This window comes from Cricetulus griseus, chromosome 2, assembly GCF_003668045.3.
Source record: "Cricetulus griseus strain 17A/GY chromosome 2, alternate assembly CriGri-PICRH-1.0, whole genome shotgun sequence".
In the NCBI taxonomy this organism is placed as follows: Eukaryota; Metazoa; Chordata; class Mammalia; order Rodentia; family Cricetidae; genus Cricetulus; species Cricetulus griseus.
Window position 1 is genome coordinate 15,699,333 of NC_048595.1, and position 15,695 is coordinate 15,715,027.

At 42.9% G+C, this 15,695-nt stretch overlaps 1 protein-coding gene across 7 annotated transcripts in view; it reads right to left on the reverse strand.

The window, feature by feature from the left end:
• Positions 1 to 15,695, reverse strand: part of Usp48 (ubiquitin specific peptidase 48) — a 69,813-nt gene that overhangs the window by 24,573 nt on the left and 29,545 nt on the right. For all 7 annotated transcript variants that reach the window (XM_027399767.2, XM_027399766.2, XM_027399765.2 and 4 more), the window contains 8 exons: positions 15,120 to 15,269; positions 11,207 to 11,404; positions 8,971 to 9,085; positions 6,539 to 6,669; positions 4,694 to 4,765; positions 913 to 1,037; positions 695 to 817; positions 173 to 234 (listed from right to left, as the gene is read on the reverse strand). In XM_027399767.2, the coding sequence (XP_027255568.1) occupies positions 173 to 234; positions 695 to 817; positions 913 to 1,037; positions 4,694 to 4,765; positions 6,539 to 6,669; positions 8,971 to 9,085; positions 11,207 to 11,404; positions 15,120 to 15,269 (976 nt within the window). The remainder of the gene's footprint in view (positions 1 to 172; positions 235 to 694; positions 818 to 912; positions 1,038 to 4,693; positions 4,766 to 6,538; positions 6,670 to 8,970; positions 9,086 to 11,206; positions 11,405 to 15,119; positions 15,270 to 15,695) is intronic.

Here is a 15,695-nt window from a genome sequence, read left to right on the forward strand (position 1 = left end):
ATTAATTAAACATATGTTTGGAATTTAATTGAGTAATTGGGTTTAATTTGGTAGAAAAGATCGTCTGTGTGTGTCAGGAAAATGATCAAAAACACACCATTAAGGGAATCCATGGATTTTTTAAAAATATCAGAATCAATCCCCAAAAAGTAAAGAAATTTTTCTTTTCTACCTAACAAATTTGCGCCATTCGTCTAAAAAGAAGTGTGACACAATATAGAGACAGTCCGTATCCTAGAAACAAAGAGCACAAACAGAATGTTAGTTCCTTCTCTGTTCCCCTCTCCTCCCTTTAAATCTTCAAGGTGATTCTCTCTTTCACATGTTGTCCTGGATCTCACTATGTAAGCTCAGGTTGTCCTTAAGCTCCCACACCACTGGGGTCCAAATTGTGAGCTGCCACACTGTTTTCAACAAAGCCCTTGCTAGTACAATGGGGTTTCCCTCATTCAAGCTCCCACAACACTGGGGTCGTAAGTGTGAGCTGCCACACTGTTTTCAACACAAGCCCTTGCTAGTACAATGGGGTTTCCCCATTCAAGCTGTGCTGGGCGTTAAATGGAAACGGAGAGCTAGCACATCTCACAATTAGGAAAGGATGTGAGTGGGAAGTGGGCGGGGTGATGGGAAAGACATTTGGCTGAGGCCTTTAAAGCTGTGGGACCTTTTTTCTTCTCTGTGGTAATCATGGTACCTCTGGCCAGTTACTGAGACACGGTCTATTTTTGTCCTGGAACAAATTTGGAAGTGAAGTCTTTTGTTCATTTGCGATCATTTTATGTAAGGCTTCATTTTCTTCCCCTTCTCGTTCCAGTATCTGAAAAAGATGGAAGCTGTAAGCTATCTTACACTACTACCCATCTGTCCCCAGGGAGGGACATGCCATTCCCACAGAGGTCAGGAGCCCTGTACCTTGCACTGGGAACAGCACTCTTTGTAACTTGGGAACTCAGGGGCCTTTGGGAAATACTGCCGCAGTTTGTTCCAAGCTTCTTGAGAAACAAGCCTCCTTTCATTTTCTGATATGCTTAACCCCCCTAAATTAAAAGAGAAAAAAATTACTTAAAGGATAAAAGAAGCTAACATCTATTTCTTAAATATTTCTAAAGTATATATACATTGTCTGTGTACCTGTGTGGGTGTATACGTGCCATGGCAGGTGAGTGCAGTTCAGAGGACAAATTGTACCACGTGGGTATTGGGAGTCAGACTCAAACAAAAGCCCTTATACTCGGAGCCACATCACTTGTCCCTAACACCTATGCCCTACCCTGGAGAGCCTATACTATAGTGCTCTGCTTTTCCTTTGGTTCAGTAACCTCTGGTTCATTTCTGAGTTTCAGCACTGGCTTCAGCTGCAGTGCTAGCATGAGAACACACAGGCTACCACTCACGCTAAATGTTTCATTTCATTGTACTTCAGGTTTCCACCCACCTTAGGATCTGAGCCCCACCCCTAACACCACCCCCAACCCCAGGGGTTAAGAGCATTTTGTCTCCACCACAGGCAAAGCTTCTAATTCCCTTAAAAGACTTTGCGTGGCTTCTAAAAGCATCTGGCAGTGAAGCAGCATGTTCAAGGCTGTGCTCAAAGTTAAGCAATGTCCTGACTAATACAAGTCCTTACCACTCAACCTCCAAATGTGCTCCCTATTTGCAATTGGTTTAGGCTTTTTCTTTCAAATTTTATTGGCTGCTTTGCCTGCATGTATGTCTGTGCACGATATGGATGCCTGATGCCAATGAAGTCAGAAGAAGGGATCGGATCCCCTGGAAGAGCAATCTATGCATTTAAGCACTTCAGCCATCTCTGCAGTCTGTCTTGGCACCCTCGGAGCAAGATGTACCTTTGTAATCAGGATGGCCCCTTTTCCCCAACTCCTAGGATGTCAGGTGTGAGGCACACGCAGTCTGCTAGTACTTCAGAAAAATCCTCCTGATGTTCAAAGACCCCAAAAGACAAGGCAAGAATACTGGTCAGGGCCATTCTGACACATTCTGACATGCCAGGAGGGCTATGATGAAAACCACAGTAACTTCACTGAGCCTCTTACTGTTCAATCACATGCAATCAGCTTGGGTCAGGGACACTGCCCTGACTTCTGGTTATTTTCTATTTTGTCAGATATTCCAAAGTAAAACTAAGTGAACCGGGCTGACTGACATGGGTCCCATCACTCAGAGACCCACACAGAAGTTGTTTTCATGCCCACTGGCCAGGTACCTACAGATTCGTTACCAAGCAATGAAGCCATATTTGACCAGAGCCACCACAGCACCTGAGTAACTTTTGCGATGCCCCATACAAATTCCACCCCTCTACTCCTCTGGATCATTTTGATAATCTCAAGGAAAGGCTATCTTAAGTCAGGTGTGGTGGTGAGTGTCTGTCTGTAAGAGCAAAATATGCTATAGCAGCTGGAGCCTAGGGAGGTCAAAGGACAAAGATCAGCCTCTGCCAAGTAGCAGGACTGTCTGAACAGCAAGACAGAAGAAAGGTCCAGAGGACTATTCCACAGGGACAAACAGGAAAAAAGATATCTTCCAAGCACAGACAAGAATGAGTAAAGCAGGGATGGACTTCAATCCTACTGCTTGTGAAGACTGAGGCAGGAGGATGGCAAGTTCACATGCTGGGCAGGGTGGCAGCTCCAAGTGTTGCCTACCATATATGAGGCCCTATGTGCCACCCCCAAAACAACTGTATTTTGCTTTAATAAACTCATCACCAAAGGAACCAGGTCACAGTGTGAACACTTACTAGGCCAATGAAATGGTCAGAGGGTAAGGAATTCACTGTGCTACACTGACACTTGAATTCAATCCCCGGAACCCAGGTAAAGGCAGGAGATCTACTTCCTCAAAGGGATTCTAGGCTTCACGCATACTACATAGCACATGAGAACTCGCACCCACATTACAATATCTAAGAAATCTTTTAAAGATTGAAGGCCAGGGGCTGGAGAGGTGGCCCAGCAGTTAGGGACAGTTGCTGTTCCCAGCACCACAGGGTGGTTCACAACAGTCTTTAATTACAGGGGATGTGTACAATGCCATCTTCTGGCCTACACGAGCACCAGCATGCGAAGGGCACACACACATAAAACTCATATAAAGTCCATCTCTAGCCCCAAAAAATTCTTTGATGTGTTACACCATGAACTTAATACTGGCTTTTACAGCTTTTTTTTTTTTTTTAAAAACAGTTGGGGGGGGTGGGGTGCAAATGGGAGGAATTGTCTCCAATTACTGTCCCCCAAAACACTGATAGCCCGAAGGTTATCACAAAGAATACAAGATGAAACTGGAGAGGTGGTTCAACAGTCAAGAGCACTGACTGCTCTGCCAAGGACTGACCTTGGTTCAATCCCCGGCACCCAGAGAGCAGCTTACAGTTGTCTGTAATTCCAGTTCCAAGGGACCTGACACTCTCACACAGATATTCATTTGGGCAAAACACCAATGAACATAAAATAAAATCACTGAAAACAAAAAATATAAGCAAGATAAAACAGATACAGCATCACACCAATGAATCACATGACAGTTAGAAATCTTTTCTAAGTTAAAATCCTATGATGAACAAATCAGAACAAATCAAATATGCATAGGATATTGGAAATACATAAAAGTTTTCTGTAAAATATGTATATGTTTTTGCCTGCATGTGTATCTGTGTACCACATATGTATATGGTACCCACAGAAAACAGAAAAGGCCATTGGGTACCTTAGAAGTGGAGCTCCAGATGGTTGTGACTAATCATGTAAGTGTTGGGAACCAAACCTGTGTCTTCTGCAAGAGCAGTAAGTGCTCTTAACTGCAGAAGAGTCCATTACATGAGCACCCATATATAGACAAGTGTGCCCCGCCCCCCACAGGATATATGCAATACAAGCCGAAGTCAAAAAACAACCAAAGGGACAGGAAAGACAGCTGACCAGGTAAGACACCAGCCATGCAAGCCTGCCAACCTGAGTTCCACCTTGAAAATCATGTAAGCTATCTTCTGACTTACACAGAAGCTTTTCCTACTGCATAATAATCAAGTTTACAAAGCTAAAAACAAACTTTTTGTTTGTTTTGTTTCTCAAGACAGGGTTTCTCTGTGGCTTTGGAGGCTGTCCCGGAACTAGCTCTTGTAGACCAAGCTGGTCTTGAACTCACAGAGATCCATCCGTCTCTGCCTCCCAAGAGCTGGGACTAAAGGCGTGCGCCACCATCGCGTAACAAGTCCTCAGCACTGAGGGCGGAGGACACAAATAGAGCAGAGATGGTTAGGCAAGTGTTCTACAGTGCTGCAGAAAAGTCCCACAACAATGAAAACAGGTCTGCATTTTCCAGGTCAGGGAATAAAAGAAAGAGCAGGGCCAGCAGCCTTGGGAGCCCCTCCAAGAGCACAAGCGTTGCCAATGAACTGGGATCACAACAATGCAAAAGTACTGACAAACTGAACACCTAATTAAAAAACATGGCATTCTAGAAACTATTTGATATAAAGATTTTCAAGAAAGTGTGCTGACACATACCTATAACCCCAGCACTTGGGGGGTAGAGGCAGAAGAATTCCGTGTTGATACCCAACCTGGACTACATAATGAAACCCAAACAGACTTTTATTTAGGGACAGGGTAGGACAAATCACGATGGGAGCTGATGCCAAATAGACATCAGACATAAGCTTCTAGCTTACCATGAGGACACAGGATGTCTTCATTAAAATTTAATTCATCCTCCTCTTCTTTTTTTTCTTCTTTTGATTCATCTAATCAAAAGAAAGAGAGAATTACAGCTCTGACTGTTGTTAAAAGTTCAAAGAAGCAGAACTTTAAGCAAACAAAACTTGAAATAATTCTGAAAAAATCATGAGACTTGCACAGCCACGAAGAAAAGGGCTATTATTTCTTTTCCCTTAAAAGGAAAGGGGAAAAAACTCAACGACAGTTAGCAAACTGAAGAGTTATGCAGCAATAAACCTGGTGTGGTGGGCTACACTGTGGATCCCAGCACTGGGAAAAATGAAGGTGGGAAGATCAGGGCCTGCTTGGCCTATGTGGAAAGTGGCTGTGCCGGAATTAACTCTGTAGACCAGGATGGCCTCAAACTCATAGAAACCCGCCTGCCTCTGCCTCCCAAGTGCTGAGATGAAAGGTGTGAGCCACCACCACACAGCTAATTTTTTTTTTATTGTAAAAGGAAAGGAAGTTGTCTTATAGAAGAAAAAAAAAAAGTAACTCGAGCCAGAGGCAGGTATCCTTATCTACAGAGTGAGTTCCAGGTCAGCCAGAGTTACACAGAGAAAACCTGTCTGGAAAAACAAAACCAAACAAAAAACATTTTAGCCAATAAAATAAATGTGCTTTACTCAATCTGAAAATTTAAGTCAAGTGTCACCTGCCAGTCACGTGTTATTTTCATCTCCCTGGCCTTAGGGGTTGAACAGAAACCTTACATGAAATACATGTGGGATGCAAGTCTGTGTTACTGTCTACACTGTCAGTATATGTAGTTCCGGACACTGAGATACGAGCTCTTCAGTGTTGTTTAGGTTAAGAAAGCATACAGTTTTAACATATTCAGTCTACATAAAGAACATTTACTGCCAAGTGTGGAGGCAGACATCTACGGTTCCAGTATTTGGAAGGTGAAGGCAGGAATCGCATTGTAGGTAAACTGGACATCACACAGCAGAAAATGTAAGAATGCTCACTAACTTTGTCTCTACTTTAGACCTAAGTCATTCTTAATGCCTAATTTCCTTTGGTGTCTGTTTATGGTAGGTTTATGATAACATAATTTCCTGTCTGAAAGCAGGGCTTAAAAATAGTGAACAAGCAATAAGCTGTCCAAACCCTGCCCTCCCGGGGACAGTGTGCAAAGGGGTCACATGGGTCAATGGCTGCTATCCTAAAGCCAAACTGTGTCAAGCTCTGAGCTCCACAGCCTGCGGTTCTTTCTGGAGCCCCTGATGAGGCTGGAGAACGGACATGAATTCTGCACATGACTAATTTAACAGCACTAGAGCCCAGAGCCCATTGCTGTAAAGCAGATGCCCCAGGGTTATGCTGAGTCTGTGAGTAGAATTTCAAAAGCTTGAATATCTATTATTTGCCCTTAGCTGTTTCTGAAACCTTGAGACTTAAGAAATGTCTTAACATATACATGGGCATAAATGTTTATTGAGGCAATTTTAATGAAAATGCAGATTGAAGGGCGGGGCCTCACGTTTCCCACAGAGAACATGAGCAAGCTGAGCACAGTGCAGCTGCCTTAGGCTCATCAGGTACCCCAAATTAGTGGGGGCATGGGGGTAGGGGACCACAGCACGGCTTTGCCATGGAGACAGAAACTCCAACTCTGAAAGCATAAATGAATCCCCTTGTTCAAAAAAGGCTAGGCACACAAATCTGTAGAGCAAAAGCAGCAGCTGCTGAAGTAGTGGTAGGAGGAACCCTGTGACAGAGAGAGCAAAGCCCCCTACCCACACCTACTACAAAGGGTCTAAGTCTGAAGCATGCACTGAAGCCCCATCCATCACCTTTATTGAAGGGGGTCCCGTTTATCTTCCCGTTGCTTTGCTCCGCCTCACCATCTTGCTCATCTAGTTGTTCAAGCGCCAGCTGGCGCCAGCTGCGCAAGGAAGACTTTCCCACCCAAAATCCATCATCGCTATGGAAAAGAGAGAATGTTAAAGCCAGCAGGTGATTCCTAGTGTCCCCTTCTTTTCTGTCATGCCCTGAAGCCCACAGCTAAAATGATTACAAACACTCCAATCAACTACTGTGCACACAACTGTTTTTAATCCAATTCCTGACCTGGGCCATTTTCCCACCTCGCTCCTGAACTGCAGGCGTCTACTGCTTTGTTTCCATACTAAACCTTGCTCTCCTTCTCACACATCAAATTAAAATTCATTCCGATCATATCCAACCTTCTTGCACCTGATCACTCTCAGCACACACAGCTGTATCTTTAAGTTAAGTTGGCACAAAAACACCCTTACTGATGTCACACACTATACTCAGGCCACAGATTAGGCCTTGTAGAATGGGCCCAAAGGGAGACCAGGCCTAGGTCTGCTGGGAGGATACTAACAGGAACAAATGACAGGGCACAGCAAGTGCCATCACTTAATGACTCTTGGTTGAGTTAGAGATGTGCTGTGGAGTGGGGTTTGACATATTCCAACAACATGTGCATTTCTTTCTTAAGGACAACCTATTGAGTTCCCCTTCTTATCCTTCACACTTGCTGAAGGAGACTACCTTCCCAGGCCTGTGGGATGGTTCTCCAGACAAGCTATCTGTACTCTAACCCTGAGTACGAGCTCACACAGTCAAGCCCAGACCACTTTCCTTCCTCTCTAATAAACAGAGCGAAGGCTACATCTGGCTCAATTTATTTTTACAGAGTAAGCACCGCAAAAATTTATTTTCTAAAAAATGCTAATTTGGGGGCTGGAGAGATGGCTCAGTGGTTAATAGCACTGGCTGTTCTTCAAGTCAACCCTGGTTCAATTCCCAGCACCTACATGACAGGTTATAACTGGCTGTAACTCCAAGATCTGACACCCTCACACAGACACATGCAGGTAAAACACCAATACACAAAAAAATAAATTATTTAAAACAATCCTAATTTAGCTGGGGGGATGGTGGCACATGCCTTTAATCCTAGCACTTGGGAGGCTGTATTTTCATAGAACCTGTGCTCCATTCCAACATCCACATGGTACCTCTCACAACTGTCTGTCCTCTAGACCCCAGGGATTCAATGCCCTCTTGTAGCCTCATTGGATAATAGGCATACACAGATGTAAAAGCAGGCACAACACCTACACACAGAAAATAAATTTTAAAAAATTAAACTAAGAAATGTGTGAGAGGCAGGCAGATCTCTGTGAGTTCAAGATCAGCTCTGGTCTACAGAGCTAGTTCCAGGACAGCCTCCAAAGCCACAGACAGCCAGGCTGTCTCCAAAAACAAAAACAAAAAGAAAAGAAAAAAGGAAAAAAGAAATGTGTATGTGGTATTTTGGAATGTATAGGGGTGCACTGTAGTACATGTGCACATGTGTGTTCGGGGGTACAAAGTCAGGGGTCTTCCTCTTTATTTACTAAGGAAGGGTCTCTTTACCTGGAGTGCATTGGTTCCAGCTTGTCCCAGGAATCCCCCAGCTCTGCCTCTTGGGATTACCATAACTCTGTGTGTGGGTATTAAGGATCTGAATGCATCTTCAAGTTAGCAAGGCAAGGCCACTCTCCACAAGACCATCTCCCCAGCCACATTAAAAACAAAACAAAACAAAAAACTATTTCCTTTGTCAAAAGAGTCCTGGGCTCAGTAATAAAGGCACTTGCTGCCAAGCATGGCAGGGACCTGAGTGCAACCCCTCAGACACACATGGTGGAAGGAAAGAACCACCACATGAAAGTTGTCTTCTTTCATGTCTACAAGTGAATCAGGACACATGCACTTGCCCACAAACATAAATAGACACATATACACATACGAATATTAAAAAAAAAAAAAAAAAGACTTGGGGCTGGAGAGATGCCTCAGTGGTTAAGAGAACTTCCAGAGAAATTGAGTTCAATACCCAGCACCCACTTGGCAGCTCACAACCGTCTAACTTCAGGATCCAACACCCTCACAGACATACTTATAGGCAAAACATCAATAAAATATAATTAAATGTTTTTAAAGTTATTTAAAAAAAAAAAAAAAGGATGCCTACAGACTCACATAGCCCCATGAAATCCTCCTGCCTCACTCAGCCTCTCTAGAGTCCCAGGAAGACAGGCGTGAAGGAGCCACACTCTCGGAGCATCAAACAAGTTTTACTTGAGAACTCTGCTATCCATCTTCCACCTTCTCAGAGCCAACTCTTTCCTAAGAATGAGTAAGCAGCTGCCCGAGTACCGCCTGGCAGGGTTGTAGGCGCTCATAAATAACATGCTGTGTAACGTACCCCTTCATTGCTGCTTTCAGCAAATTGTTGACGGTTTTGTAATCTTCGTTCAATTGGTTCTTCAGCCGAAGTACACGACAGCGTTCTACAACGCAGTCCTTACAAAGGGCTTTCACTGAAGGCAAGAAAGACACAAGACATAAACTCCATTCTCACACAGACTTCCTATGAAATTGTTTCCAGTACTGAACAAAATAAACAAGAATTTAAAATCTAAACCACAATTCTTATCCCCCTGAGACACAGTTTCTCTGTATAACAGCCCTGGCTAGCCTGAAACTCATTTTGTAGACAAGCTGACCTGCCTCTGCCTCCTGAGTACTGGGGTTAAAGGTATGTGCCACCACCACCTGGCTAAAACCACAAATTTTTCTTTCTTTGTTCTTTTTCTTTTTTCTTTTTTTTTGCAAGACAGGATTTCTCTGTGAAACTGACGTGGTCTGTCCTGGAACTAACTCTGTAGATCAGGCTGGCTTCAAACTCACAGAGATTCACCTGCCTCTGCCTCCCAAGATCTGGGATCAAAGGCATGCACCACTACCGCCTGGAAAAACCACAAATTTTTACAGTATAGTTTTTATATATCCTGATTTTGTTGATCTAGAAACCCATACATAAAGTTTTCTACATAGCAAAGACAGAGTATTTACCAACTGTAGTCAACAATAGCAAAAAGCACAATTTATCTCAAGGCTGAGATACATGTTAAGCTAATCAAATGAACCTCACTGGAGGAGGGAGAGTCAACATATCTGAAAACTATACATGTAATAGTCTTCATGTGGACATGACCTTACAAACACAGAATACTGAAGAGATGAGAGCAGAGGACCTGACACAAGAACACAGCTGCTCTAGAAATCACATGCAAAGCTATTCTTTTCTGTTTAAATTTCATTTATTACCACTGTAGGTATATAATGTATGGTGACATGCATGTGCCACAGTAAACATCTGAGGACCACATGGAGTCGGTTTTCTTCCATCACAAGGGTCCCAGGAATCAGGTAAACGGGCTTTCACCTGCTGAACCATGGCACAGGTCCTGAAACGTCATATTTTGAAAGCTTGCAGGAGCTGGATAGATGGCTCAGTAGTTAAGAGCACTTGTTCCTGCAGAGGACCCAGATTCAAATCCCAACACCTGCATAGTGGTTTACATCCATAACGCCAGTCCCAGGGAATTTGATGCCTTTATCTGCCCTCCTTCGCACCAGGGACACACACGGTATACAGACATACATGAAGCCAAAACACTCATAAAAAGGAGATTTAGCCAGGAAGAGGTGTGAGCACACCTTTAATTCCAGCACTCAGAAGATAGATGAAAGTGGATCTTGGAGTCCAAGGTTAGCCTAGTCTACAAACTGGATTCCAGGACAGCCAGGGATACAGAGAAAACCTGTACGAAACCCAACCCTCAAATCCATCCAAAGAAAAGATTTTTAAATAGAGCTCCCCATTGCAAAATTCATTAAATCTGAATGACCAATACTTTAGAATGAAAGATCCTGTGTGAAAGGCCTAGACCATGTAATTAAATGCTATGTATCACCAAAAATAGTACTTAACTTCAAGAAAGGGGAACTGAAGGTCAGGCAATTCCCTTAGCCTCGTTGGAGATTTAGAAAGGGACCCCTGTTGCCAGTTGTTCTTTTTAAAAAAAAAAAAACTAGTTGTAGTTGCTGAATGAGGCAAAAGCCAGCCTGGGTTACTCATTTGCTTGGCAGTGGTGGCTCATGCCTTTAATCCCAGTACTAGGGAGGCAGACTCTCTGCATTTGAGACCAGACAGGTCTACTTAGGAAAACAAAAAAAGAAGGAAATCTGGGCCAAGTAGTACAGACATATATGCTAACAACCAGACATAGACATACTAAATAAATAAATAATTTTTTAAAAAAAATTGCTCAAGTTGCCAGAACTATGAACAGATTGGCTATTTGTGGCTGTGCATTCAAGGAAGAACTAGGCAGATTCAGAAAGTAATAAACAATCTCCCAAACTTACACAAAGACCGGAATGAACCTAACAAAGGCTCAAGGCTTTTAAGATTATTGTATGAGCTGGCAAACTACTGTCGATGATATTCTTTCGAGGGAATCTATTTTGTCTGAACTCTATCATCCTAGCTTCACTTCAGCTCTACTAGGCAACTCCATAGGAATACTCAGTCTAGCAGTTCACTTCATGTTGTCATCCAGTCTTGTGTAAGCTCAGACGATGCACTGACTTACCAGTTAGTCTGGGACCTCCTCCATATCGGCTGTAGAAAATGTCAGCTGCGTATTCCGAAATTCTCTTCATAATTGGTATTTTATCTGGATGAAGCTTGGCATGGGAACATAGGCAAGCATGATTATCAATGGGTTTCGTGGGTGTTGATTCATCCAACCACTTTTGCAGCCATTCAAGAGAGACAAATTCATAGGGCTCTGAGAAAAAAGGAATGGGAAGAATCTATGTATTTTTACAGCTTTTGGACTAAGTGATACAAGTCAATGTCCTCAAAACAGTGCAAAAGTTGTCCAAAGACAGCAGGATCAGAAGAATCACTGGGAGGTGTCTAATGTGTGACTACAAACCCCAGTTAACTAGCACTCATGTGAGCTCACACTGTGCATGGAAACACGTGCACAGAGTCCTAGGAATCGGCGGGTATTATTAGCCACATTCTACAAGAGGCATCCACAGAGAGAAGTGCCTTGCTTGTGAGCACAGCAGAGCTTCCCTGAGGACACCTGTGTGCTGATGGAAACTCATCACCTCATCCTGTACTCTGCACAAGGATGTGATATATAGCTGGAGATTAAAATGAGACGCTAGGATGAAGATCTGAGTTACAAATTAACCTTGTCAGCTACAACCACACTCCAAAAGCTCATGTCAACATCAACTTTCCTGATTCCAAGATGAGGCTGGTGTTAAGAAAAAGTTTGAGTCTCCCAAAATGTGTGTTATCATCTATTCGTTTCATTGTTATTTATGTCAGTTCTAGGATGGAGAATACTAGAACAGAATTATTAATTTTCAATTTCAAAAAGAACACCAGACATTTCAAAATGAATTTTAATTTGGGGAAAGGGAGTCCCAGATTTCCACAAAAGGCAAAATTAAAAATAAAGGGACAGCTTTGATTACTTACAAAGATCTCCAGTGAGTCCCAGCATAAAACATAGGAGAAAACACACAGAGGTTGAATTCATATATTTGTACCGTGTGCTATTTCTGGCGAGATTTGAGGGGCAGATACTTTAATGCAAAGTTCGCTTTGACCAGTTTCACACTCCCCAGAGCCACACATCCAGAAAGCTAACTCCCACTTAATTTTAGTGTAAAACATTTCAATGTTTTTTGACAAAAAAACAAAAAGTGTCAGATCCACTTCTATGCTGAAACTGGACAGCAAATGGCAGGACGAAGCAGCTGCAGGGGGAAATGGCAACTGCCAGTTGAGACCAAAGTCTAATCCAGGTTCTGCCTTGAGAAACTCAACGTGAGCAAGTCACTTAAACTCTCTATGCTTCAGATCTTTAATTTGCAAAATGAAGGTAATAATACCTGCCTTCTACCTACCTCACAGAGATGTTGCTGAGTGTAAAAGATAAGATATGTGAAGCATTTTGAGCTTTTTGGAAGAAAAGAGATATAGAAAAGTTAATTATACATCCAAACAATATATATAAGAGGAAACCGTAAGACACAGAACAGGTAAAATGGTTGTGGCATACTACAAGATATGAAGATGGCATGGGCTCGGGTGTAGTTCAATGGTATACTAGTTGCCTAATATGAGTGAAGCCCTGGGCTGAATGCCCAGCACCATCAGTAAATAAATGAAAAACAAAACAGTAATACATACATTACTTTTAGTGAGGCACACTGCTCAGAGGTAGAGAGACCTTAAATATTAGCTGTCGTTTTTTAATCCCCAGTGCTAGTATTACCTCATATCCCGAAATCATACCATATGCCAATTATATTCAAAACACCTCCCTCACTTTGTGTTGTTTATCAGATTTAGACTGGGTATAAGAATGGGGTATGGAGATGGAGAGATGGCTCAGAGGTTAAAAGCACTGGCTGCTCTTCCAGAGGTCCTGAGTTCAATTCCCAGCAGCCACATGGTGGCTCACAACCATCTACATGCCAAAACACTGTGTACATAATAAATAAATCTTAAAAAATAAAAAAAAGTGTGTGGAGGTGACCAATATCTGAGGGAAATAAAAAGACCCCAAGTATCTATTACTTCCCCATACAAAGTCAGAGTAAAGTTTTGAATAATTTTAAGTTTTTCAAAGGGGGGAGTTGCCACTTGTTGCCACTTAAGAAGTAATTCTTAGTTGGGCTAAGGCTAAGAGAACTTTTAAAAAATAATGTCAGTCACAATGGGCGTTGGTGGCTCACGCCTTTAATCCCAGCACTCGGGAGGCAGAGGTAGGCAGACCTCTGTGAGTTCGAGGCCAGCCTGGTCTCCAGAGCGAGTGCCAGGATAGGTTCCAAAGCTACACAGAGAAACCCTGTCTCGAAAAGACCAAAACAAAACAAAAACAAACAAACAAAAAAACAAACAAAAAAAAGAAGTAATTTTCTGGGTGCTTTTTCTAGCATCCAGTGAGAGATGAACAAATCAACCAAAACAATCTGGCTGTTGATGCAGGGACTGGTGGCTCCCATCTGTGTGTAATTCCAGTACTCAAGGGACAGAAGCAGGAGAATCACCCATGTTTGAGGTCAATGGACTACATGGTGAGCTCAAAATCAGCTTGAGATAGGATGAGACCTTGTCCCAAAATAAAAAAGGACTCTAACCATTATTAGGAAGAAGTCGTAGGATGATAAAGATACACAATGAGTATGTACTGGAAATCAAAGGCAGGTGGGTCAAAGTTAACCTGTCCAATCCTCTACTTGAATTACACTGAAAACTTCCAAATAAAGTTAAATGATTATGAATTAATGAATGTAAGATCCCAAGTTTAGGGAGGAAAAAAACCCACTTGTGACTTCACAGTTAGCAGAGACTATGGCCACAACTCTGACATATCACCCTGCTCAACATTATCAACACACTCCCAGCTTTCGTGTCTGGGGTCCTGGGAAAGAAAGCCTAGGGTGTGGTGACAGTTCTTGCCATGTCTAGGACTAGACACACTGTCGATGCTCCTGTAACCCCAGCACCAAGGAGGCTGAGGAAGGAGGACTGCCTTGAATTTGAGGCCACCCAGGGCTACTGAGTAAGGCCATCTAGAAAAAAGCCAAGGATCATGTGTGAGTTTATAGTGAGGGTCCAATCAAAAAACCACTGGATTTTGAGTACAACAAATTTAAGAGTCCTGAATAAAAAAACAGCATGAAAAATACTGTTTATTTAGAACTCAAGCACCTTCAAGTTTAAATAACAGCAGCCAAAGGGATGTAGCTTTTTGTGGCCTTTCAAAAGAATGCTCACTGGACAATATAAGACAATAATCGTTTAGAATAAGAAATTCCCAATTTGTCAGTTGGTATCATGGCACCACAGTGAGTAGTTTCTGATCCAGGGCTTCTCCAGAGCCAATCTTGTGCCTGGAATTTGCTACCAGGCCGGCCTATATCTCACAGGGATCCAACAAGGCTCTAACAACTTCTGCCTCCCCAGGTGCTGGGATTAAAGGCATGCACCACCAAACCTAGCAATAAAATATCCTTCGAAAAATTTTATTACAATGTCTGTTGCACGGGGAGGGGGCTGACAAGCAAGCATGCATAGGTCAGAGAGGAGCCAGAAGTCTGTTCCCTCCACCATGTGTGTCCTGGGAATCCAACTCTGGTCAACAGGCTTGGCAGCCATCAATTTTTCCCGGGCTGTCTTAACCAGCACACAGTAAAAAAGTCTCTAAAGGTCATGAACATAGAGTGCTGACCTAGGACTTATCATTCAGTCAACAGACTCCCACATGGAAAAAAAGTGACAAAGAATTATATGGGCTGCTCTATGTCTGGTTACTGCCAGTTTTCACAGTGATTTTAGAATGTTTAAGCTGGCCTCTAGGAGGAGAAAAGAGATTTTTCATAAACACTTTTACAACATTTCAAGATTAAAGCACAAAGCAAAACCCCCAGGCATTCAATGGCAATAGTGTTGTCCTGGAATATCTCACAGACCAGCTCCAGCAGGCAACCTTTGGTACAGCTCCTTCACCTCCTCGTGTTTCGCTTTGCCTTTGTCCACACTCTGTCTGCGCATCTCCGCCATTTCAACACACCACTCCTCAAATTTCAAATTGTCTCGATCTACCAGCTCTTGAAGAAAGGCTATCCAAAAGAGAAACACAAAAACCAACCTTTGTCATCTTTTCCAAAGACAAAGACTACACTGATACGCACATCAGTCATCGTCTCATGAAGGAAGCCCTGTAGTGGAAACTGAAGGTGCAAGGAAGCCAGGCAATCCCTCCAGACTGCCCAGAGGCATCAAATGGCTGCAAGGCCACAGTACGTGTGTGGCCCGTGCCAGTCAGACCAGTTTCTTTTGCTCAAAAGTTTAACAGAATAAACCAAATGTCAATCTAGCTTATCATTATTGAAAATTGCTTTTGCCTTTTTGGGGGTTGGGGTGACAGAAGAGTCCTAGGGCTCAGTCATTCGAAAAGCTCAATAACTGCTAATTTGTGGCCAGCTCTGAACTTTCATTAACATTTACCATACTGAACAGACCAGACCTGTCACACTATGAGCAAT